Here is a 10,258-nt window from a genome sequence, read left to right as displayed (position 1 = left end):
TCGAATGCCGATCAGACGTCTTTGATCGTTCCTCGAGTCGTGTTCTCGGAGCATCGTGTCGGAGGCGAGAAACTCTCACCCTGGGGAAAGATGCCGACCGCCGTGAGCAGCTTGAAGGGTCCCCGGCCAGACAGCATCGTGAGTCTATTTAACACTCCATTTGGCGCGAGCTACGCATTTCACGCATTTTATTCTCTCTCTCTCTCTCTCTCTCTCTCTCTCTCTCTCTCTCTCTCTCTCTCTGTGTGTGTGTGTTTGCGTGAGTGCCTATGTGCGTACGTGTATGCGTGCGTGAGTTGCCTTGGCTGGATGCGCGCGAGACTCGACGTACGTGTCTCGCTAATGCGACGGCCGCTTATCTTTCCGCGAGTCGCCCGATTTTTACGATCGTTCGCGACTGCTTCGCCGAGACGCGTAGGTCGTGGAGATTTGGGCCGTTAAAGCGATGACGACTTGTCGCGGCGGGATGTCGTTTATTATTGCACAGCCGAGGATTTTTGGTATTATTCCATTCGGCGAACACGATAAAGGTGAATTAATTCGAATTGCTCGCCTAACCTCTCTCTGCGACGCGAGCGGTTCCCCTGATTCCCCCGGCGTAATCATTTTAATCGATCCGAGCCTGCCGCTACTCACGGCTGTTCTATGTCTGATCGACTGGGCCCCGTGTTATCCCGCGCCATTCTAAATAAACAGATAATAAAATCCGAGGTTTCGAGTGCCAGTGGAGTTCCTTGGATTTTTAGCGGCTACGGCCGAGAGGCTGCTTCGTGGTGCATATTCGTCACCTTGATAGCGATAAAATCGAAAACATTACCCAGCCGTGGAAATGAAAGTTTGCTCATCGGAAACTGTATAAATTCTGGACATATTATTATTATTAATATTATTATTTAAACAACGTCAACGGCGCTTATCTAAATGTCTTGTTCGCTCGTTCCACCCATTACTAGGCTCCGTCCGATCTACCGGCAACTTTCATTTTGCCGATATGTGTAACGGGTTTGCGTGTGTTCGTGCGTGCGTGCGTGCGTGCGTGCCTGCGTGCGTGCGTGCGTGCGTGCGTGCGTGCGTGCGTGCGTGCGTGCGTGCGTGCGTGCGTGCGTGCGTGCGTGCGTGCGTGCGTGCGTGCGTGCGTGCGTGCGTGCGTGCGTGCGTGCGTGCGTGCGTGCGTGCGTGCGTGCGTGCGTGCGTGCGTGCGTGCGTGCGTGCGTGCGTGCGTGCGTGCGTGCGTGCGTGCGTGCGTGCGTGCGTGCGTGCGTGCGTGCGTGCGTGCGTGCGTGCGTGCGTGCGTGCGTGCGTGCGTGCGTGCGTGCGTGCGTGCGTGCGTGCGTGCGTGCGTGCGTGCGTGCGTGCGTGCGTGCGTGCGTGCGTGCGTGCGTGCGTGCGTGCGTGCGTGCGTGCGTGCGTGCGTGCGTGCGTGCGTGCGTGCGTGCGTGCGTGCGTGCGTGCGTGCGTGCGTGCGTGCGTGCGTGCGTGCGTGCGTGCGTGCGTGCGTGCGTGCGTGCGTGCGTGCGTGCGTGCGTGCGTGCGTGCGTGCGTGCGTGCGTGCGTGCGTGCGTGCGTGCGTGCGTGCGTGCGTGCGTGCGTGCGTGCGCGCAGAAACGCATGTGTACATAACCTAGTCATGAATAATTCAAACTCGCCTCTGTAAAGTTGATGAATCGCGTGTCTCCGTATTTAAAATTCAAATGCAAAGAAAGAGAACACAAAATTTCTTTAAAAATATCAGCGTATATCGAAACTTTGGAAAAAATCGCACTTTCGATGTATTCTATTTGCATACGAGAAAAATGCGAGGTGACTTGTCTACAATGTAAAATTGGAGTGAAAAATTTCCCCGTTTTTAATCATAAATTAAAGTAAAATTGCATTATTGATAAACGAGCGTGTGAGCATACACAACCAACCACCCACACACGCACACACACTCAAGCGCACACATACACATACACACACATCGTAAAGAATACTCGACAAATAATTAAATATTTATATAATCCTTACTTTACGAAATTTTCATTTCGAGTATTTAATATTTTCGAGTATCGAGATTGAAAAAAAAAATTTTTTGTTATATTTACGAGAGTCGAACAAATCTACAAATGAGGAGAAAAATAAAACATTTTGCTTTTCGTAAATCGTTATTGCGGCCACTACGAGAGTACAAGCAGAGATATAAGTATATATATATATATATAGTATCGCGAAAGGATCGCGTGAATCGCGTTTGTCAAATTCGTAACGTCGCACGTGTTTGATACAAGACGCCACTTTCTGTCTCCTTTGCTCCTCACACGTCTTCTATTAAATTACTCCAAGTTCTCTTGCTTATCTAAGAGTGGGCGTGGAATAATGGCAAAAAATTTCCTGGAATTTGTTTTCCGCTCGACCATCACCTGTAGTAACGAAGTCGTAAAATAAGCCATTACAATTTTCTATTTATTTATCAGTACATTATTGGTCCATTACTGCCTAATTTGACGATCAAAAAAAAAAAAAAAAAAAAAAAAAAAAAAAAAAAAAAAAATCGAAATTATTTTAGTTAATGCGATCTTTATCTCCCCCTCTTTTACCATCCTAATACATAACTTACAATCACTTGTACAACATTACGACTTTAAATTTCCCTATACATTCTAACCAACGACATTATCTTCTCACGCTTAACGTGTCCTTTTGAACTTTACATATATTAATAAAAATAAATAAATAAACAAACTACTACTATTGTAGCCAGACATCAGAACATTCACGTAATGGATTGACTAAATCAAGAGAAACCTGTTTTTTCATAGCGAAATTTCTCTTTCAACGTACTATTAATATTTTTCAATATTATCACCGTTACTATTGCCATTCTTGATTTGCATACAAAGGGTTTTGTCATTAGTTACACAATTAATACAATTACTATATAGCAAGAATGTAATTTTAAATATTGTACGATTCATAAATATTAATCGGTTAATCTTAAATACAAAGAAAATAAAAGAATGTTAATAAAAAAATTAATCGTTAAATAAAATTACTATACGCTCACTTTTCTTCTTTTTGCCCGATAAAGTGACTCCATAAAATAATAGTATTATGCAAATGTAATAATAAATGCTTTTCGAATTGTCATAAAATGAGACTTCTCAATTAGCGATATATTAAATATGTCAAAAACTTATTTTTAATAGTATCTTTAATAAATATCAATAAGATATATTAAAATTATTTTTGTATTACACAACAGCAATTAAATCAATATTTACGTTTCACGCATATAAACATTATTATTAATTTATACATGCTCAAGTGACTATTCGGAAACTTTCCATAAAAAAGAACATATTTATATGTAATATTTAAAAGAAAAAAATAAACAAAAAAAAAACATTGTTACAAAGTCATTTGAGTCTTCAACCTCAGCGTATAATGGATAAATAATGTCCTCTAGACGATCAACGACTTTCTGCAATGATATTCTATCGCTATTTATTTATTAATTTCAACGTTTTGTGTTTATGAGAATATTTGTTTTTCTTTTTTTTTTTCTTTTTTTGCTCTTGTTTCAATTTAAAAAAAAAAAAAAAAAAAAAATGTTTGATGCCTAGAAATTATTTACTAGAGTTTATACCATCATTTAGAAATATTATTAGAAAATTTTAAAACACATTTAATAATCACTGAGTAACTGTTACGTTATTTTTGCAATTCAAATATTTATAATTTTAAGAATATAAGAATCGTGATATTTATTGTTCTATGATTGTTCGACGTCGATCCATACATAATATTTAAAAGCTATAATTTTCATTCTTAAATAAACTATGATCATACACTCACGCACCCCCCCCCCCCCCCCCCCCCTCTCTCTCTCTCTCTCTCTCTCTCTCTCTCTCTCTCTCTCTCTCTCTCCCTTTTAGTCACTATGAATAGACAAAATTTTGTTAATTTCTTGTCAGTATAAAATAATTTCCCAAGTTACTCTGTGATTTTTTTTCCCATTCCTACTTATATGTCCAATTTATTTTAATTTATGTCATGCAAAACATCGAGTACCTCTATCTTTTATTTATGTAATTGCCGATAGTATCTGCTTTTGACGTCCGCGTTTGTCCCAAATATTCTTCTAGGAACTTTATTTTTGAACTCTAAATTTGTTTCCTTCATATGTTTAAGATCCGTTTTACGCATCCCAATACGATTATCGACAATATTATTCTTTACTGCATAGTAATAACTGGGTAATAACTTTCAATATTTATTCAACATAAACACAATATTGTTCTCTCACAGTTTCCATTGTTGCAATTGTTAAAGGCTAAATTAGCTATTTTTCACTAAAATTACAAACAATAAGGCACTATATTTAGTCCATTAAAATATAAAACATGCTTTATATTTTGTTGATTATTATTATTTATGATAATTAATAATAGGCAAGCGATTTTGCTTACACAACAATACTATTTACTATTTTAGCCGCTCTTCAGCAACGAAACGTTAACTTACTCAGTGTCAGAATAATAAAAATAGGCTACTTGAACTGGAATATCGTACTGTTCGGTCGATTTTGTGAAAAAAAAATAAGAACAAAAAAAAAAATCGAACGTGGCTTACTGCTTGTTTTGAAACAATTCCTTCGAAAGATAGAAACTTAACGGTCGTATGTATCGCGGATAAATTCGAAATTATCGAGCTGCTAGAAATATAAAAAATTAAAAGCACATTAGGAAAAAATACGTAGAAATAATTGATGAACAACGATTTGATATAAATATTTTTATATTTTCAGCAGCGTATTCATGGATTCTACGGTATTGAATAATATTGATTTTTATTTTTCATAGTAAGAACAATGGTTACGGACGCAGCAAATTATTTATGATTTTTCATCTTATACATTAGAAAAGATCTCGTTAACTATTTATAATTATTATTATTATTTTTATTATTTTAGTATTCTTACCGGAACATTGGTAATGTAAATTTCAATTATTTACTATTATATAAACATTAATAAATCGTATGTTAATGATAATCATCATTGAAAATAATTTTGTTAAAATACGCTTTATCTTTATTATCAATTTTCCAATGTAAATCCAATATAAATGAAAAAAATCGATACAACTGTAATTAAAATGCTTTATCTTTGCCTCGTGAAACATAAATTTATAACGACTTTTATAAATTATTACATTTATTCGTGTTGATATTATTCCGTATAATATATTAATTTAATATAATATATAATATTTACGGCACTCCTACGCAAATATAGATTGAATAAATTTCATTAATTTCATTCAATAGAAAAGTAATACATCTTTTTTCAAATCTAAAATTCACTCGCCTATTAAGGAATAAAATGTTTAAATTTCATAGGAATATTTAACTATGATTGTTTAATCAGTTGTTAAGCTGTACGAAATCTATGCTAATATTTAACAATATGCTCGTATAGGAATGTACTATTAATAAAATCTAATACCAAGCATTATCAATAAAAGGTTACTAGAATTTTATAACCTGATTATATACATACATCTCTAGCTCTTTATCTCTTCTGTCTACTCTTCAAAAATTACGCTAATTATACAAAAAAAAAAAAAAAAAAAAAAAAAGAAAAAAATAAAAATAAAAAATCTGAATGTTTAGATGTTAAAAATAATTTTTTTTACTTGTATAGAATAGTTTGTGGATGATTGATTTTTGGTTTTTACGTTACCATGTAAATTTTCAATTATAAAATATACTACTTGCAATTTATAAACATTATTTGATTAATTTAATGCTCAATATCTCAATGCTCAATATTACTTTCTTAAATTAGTATTTTTATTTTGAAAAATATATTATTTTATTCATCCAACTATCAATAATAATTTAATTATAATTTCACGTTATTCATAAAAATCTGAATCTCCTTGTATAAACATCATTTTATAATTAATAATCTATTGATACAATCGAATATTATGAATAAATTAATGTAATATTAATAAAGAATTTTGTTTCAATTTTTATGAAACTAAGCCTAAGATAAATTTTCACATAAATTTCCGTGTATATTCAATCTGATAATAAAAGTCTGATAGATATACTAACAAATAAACTCTCTCCTCATTAAAGTTTGTTTAGTCGACTACAATCTGCGAAAAAAATCATTTTCTCAATAAAACTTATTATCAATATTTGCATTGTCGTCTATAAGTACATCATCTTTCACAAATAAATCATATAAATTTAAATACCTTTATGACAAAGTTAATTTTAAGAAATGTAGATATTCGAGTGTAATAAAATATAATTCAAAATTTTTCAATTTTCACTTTCCACTTATTATTCACTGAATCCTTTAGCTAAGTAACTAAGGCTCATTTTCTTTTTAGATCATAAGAAGTGTGATTTATACTACAAAAAGTTAGTATAAAATAAATATTGAAATACGCATGTGCATAAAAAATTTTTCTAATAATGAAATGATAAACATAAAAACAAACTTTGCCATAATAGGAAAATTTAGAACATGTATTACGTTTATACACTCAAGTATAAATTGATTATATAAATATAATATAATAAATATAATATTTATTTAATATCGCTAATCATTACTAAGGATCTTAGTCGATACTTTTAAATGAGTAATAACTGCAAAATTTGTTTGATGTTTGCACAATAATTTAAAATCAATTCATTTTTTCAAATAAACGTCTTCAAACTTTCAGAAAATATTATTTTGTATTAAAAAACACGACTGCGCTTTCATTGATTATTATTATACATATCAAATATTACGCTTTGCCGTACAATAAAATTAATCTTGATGCTGGTCAAAGTTTATGATTGATTTTCCAAATAAATTTTATAACTTACAGGTATATGTAATTATTTCAATTTGTCGAGCTCTTCATTCGTTTCTCTTCCCTTATCTCGATTATTCATTTTACATATAAAATCAGATCCAAGGCGGACATATTAGCCATCGGAAAAAAGGAATTAACCTGTTGTATACTAACATACTAACCAAAAGTATATAATTTTTATAGACTTTCGTTAGTTATTGTGAATAATTTTGATTAGAAAATTTTATTTCCATAAAATTATTTCAAATTGAGAAACAATTTTTACACGATAATTAATTACGTGCTCCCTAAATTTTGTAAATCTTTCTGAATTTTCATGAAATATTCTACATTTCATAATTCATCATTGGACAAACAAAATTTACAAATTTCCATATATCACTTAAAATTTCACACAAAAGATACGTTTCAAAATATTTTACAAGAAAATATAATCAATATCTATTTTAATGGTTATTATATTAATAATGATATATTGAAGGAATTTATATACGTTATACGTCTTCAAATCCGTTTAAATTTTCAATGTAAATTAATATTTCCGATAATTTAAATAAACTTCGCTTTTTAGCTTTTTACTAAATAGCAGGCAATGGAGACAGCAAGAAGTTTATAATATTCAAAAAGAAAATGAAGATATTCGCTAATTCCCATTCATAAATAAATCCACATAATATGCAACTAAAATCTCAGGTACAAGACGCATAAATCAGAATTCCGCGACTCTTATTTTTTCTTTGTTTTGCATTTTTGCATATTTTTCGGAGACTTTTTTCAATGGATTGGAATGCAAGCTTGACCAATACTGCATTATATTTAGCCTCCTCGTGGGGATTCGCCAACTTTTATCGTTCGATGTTTTACGATATAAGAACGATTAAAGAGATTCTCTCGAGGAAATTTTTACTAACTGTTTATAATTTAACGGATAAAAAGTCAAAAATTAAGATAGAGAATGGCTCGGAATGAATGAAATTTCAGGAATAATTAAAACAGAAGATTTTGATTGTAGAATGAGTTTTATAACCAATACAAATATTCTTACTCTCATATTCATATTTTATTATTGATTATATATTTGTGTGTTTTTACGCAAAAGCATGATACAAAGATGCTAGATAAGAATTGGGAATACGTTACTCACGTACAGAAAATATAATAATTTTATTTAGTATTAAACACCGTCATTATATTTAATCGAGATGATATCAAAATTTAAAGTAAAAAATGATATTTTCAGTGAAATTTAGAACTTACATAATATTTAAAATATTTCATAACTGGCAATCTTAAATTTATTTAAAAATTTATGATTGCATTTTACGTGATCTGAAATTTATTTCTATCGCCATGTAATCTTTCCTAAATGATTAATTAGTAGATTACTTTTATAAAATTGAATAAAAAGATTTTGCCGTATAAAAATATAAAAATTATAAACATTACTATTTATATAAATAAAATGAATAAAGCAATCATTGATTTTTCAATTATTTATACTTGATTGAAAGTATTATATATTAGTTATTTTATTACTCACATCAATTAACATAAACAATATTCATTTTAATTATATCTCACCAAGACACGTAGGTGTTAATAATTATTATATTAATATTTAATAAACGATGCTGAATTTATCTTATAGATATTATAGAATTTTTCTGTTACAACTAATATGTATATATATATATATATATATATATATATATATATATATATATATATCTTCGCTGAACAGATTCAGCCAATTCAAATAACCATCAGAATATTATTCATTGTAAATAACGAAACAGATAATTCTTGATGGATTAAGAATTAGACAAATAGTAATAAATGGTTGATCAAATTTATTTACATTATTTTCAAGAATAATTTTTCTTAATATAAAGCAATTGCTCCAAATAAAAATTTCAAAATTATTAATAATAATAAGCAAAAGATTATTTATATTCGAATCATTCAAAGGGGAAAAAGTCAATTAAAAAATGAAATATTTTAATAACTGCGATATTAAATTACAAGTTTGTGCATAGTGATAAATGAGATTACAAATTAACGTATGAAATACATTTATTGTATAATCATTATGTTGAATTACAATTTAGTCGTAAAATAAAAACAATAGTTACTGTTAAAACACTTAGAAAATTTACAAATTATATTTGTAGGCACATGAACACGCACACACCCACACCCACACACAAATGTAGATATTTTTCTAGCTCATAAATACGATCATCAGTATATTCATTCTGATTGCCATTATAATAAATTTATTTCCCTTTGCACAATTTTCCTTTTTGGGTCACGAACCTCTACTTATTTATTATCGCGACAATTTATTTTCAATATACATGCTCTTAATGATTTGAATATCATCAATTCTCGTACTCGTAGCTAAAAGGCATACATAAATATGGCAATTTTTTTTTTTGGCGATTCGTTTATTAGAAACTTGGTGAATTATACGATTTATCCGAATGAGATAATGACCGAAGACATTAACATAGACGAATGAATAACGCATAGATGAACAAATCTAATAGATTTTCATACAAAATTCATTTTGGGAGTACATCGTGACTATGCATTTGAAAACCTGTGCAACGCGACTATTCCAACGTATCTATGTACTTGTGTTAATTTCTATGGATTTCATTATTTTTCGTTATTGGCCAACCAATTATAAATCAGTTGTCAAAGACTTGTCAAATAGACTCTTCCAATGCCTAACATTCTCCATTCATTGTAAATTGACGAAATACAAATACACTACAAAATAATGCAATTAAAAATCGAAAATATAATGTCTTACAATAATGATGTAGCAATAAATTTTTATTTCGGCTTTATCAAATTCGAGATAAAATTTTTTTTTTTTTTTTTTTTTTTTTTTTTTTACAATATATACGCAATCCCCTTGAAAAATAAGGTATGAACAATCATAAACATATAAATAATGATAAAGCTGGCGTCTTAATAATAAAACGCGGGAGAAAAAGCAACCCCCTTAAGTTATCAAGTTCGAGAAGTGCTCGATTGGCAACAGCCGACCTCAATTCTCGGGAAGGCGTATGCAAAACTAGCGAAGCAGCTTTCGAAAACGAAGAAGCTCCGACAAGTTCTACGACCTCGATGTCGAATGACGTCTAAGCGCCGAAAAAGTAAGCGGCTTTGAGCGCGAAAAATGTATTTCTAGGTCTGCGTGTGTGGCCCGGCGGCACACGTGATGCAGCCGACCCGGTTTATTGCGTCAGCGTCGGCGATTTTCACCATCGAGGAAAAAAAACAAAAAAAAAACAAAAAATTAAAAAAATTAGAACGTCCACGAGCCGCACCCTCCCCTCTCTCTAACCAGCCGACTGTCTACCCCCCCCCCCCCCCCGCCCCCC

General features: G+C 31.7%; 1 protein-coding gene across 1 annotated transcript in view; it reads left to right on the top strand.

Annotated features, from left to right (window-relative positions):
- Hex-A (Hexokinase A) overlaps nucleotides 1–10,258 on the top strand; it is a 52,844-nt gene continuing 42,586 nt past the window's right edge. The window contains exon 1 of the mRNA XM_011508039.1: nucleotides 1–138. Coding sequence (XP_011506341.1) covers nucleotides 91–138 — 48 coding nt within the window. The 5' untranslated portion in view covers nucleotides 1–90. The remainder of the gene's footprint in view (nucleotides 139–10,258) is intronic.

Source organism: Ceratosolen solmsi, unplaced genomic scaffold (genome assembly GCF_000503995.2).
Source record: "Ceratosolen solmsi marchali unplaced genomic scaffold, CerSol_1.0 scaffold10, whole genome shotgun sequence".
NCBI classification, from domain to species: domain Eukaryota; kingdom Metazoa; phylum Arthropoda; class Insecta; order Hymenoptera; family Agaonidae; genus Ceratosolen; species Ceratosolen solmsi.
Note: the sequence above shows the minus strand (reverse complement) of the source record. Positions and strands in the feature narration are given on the sequence as shown.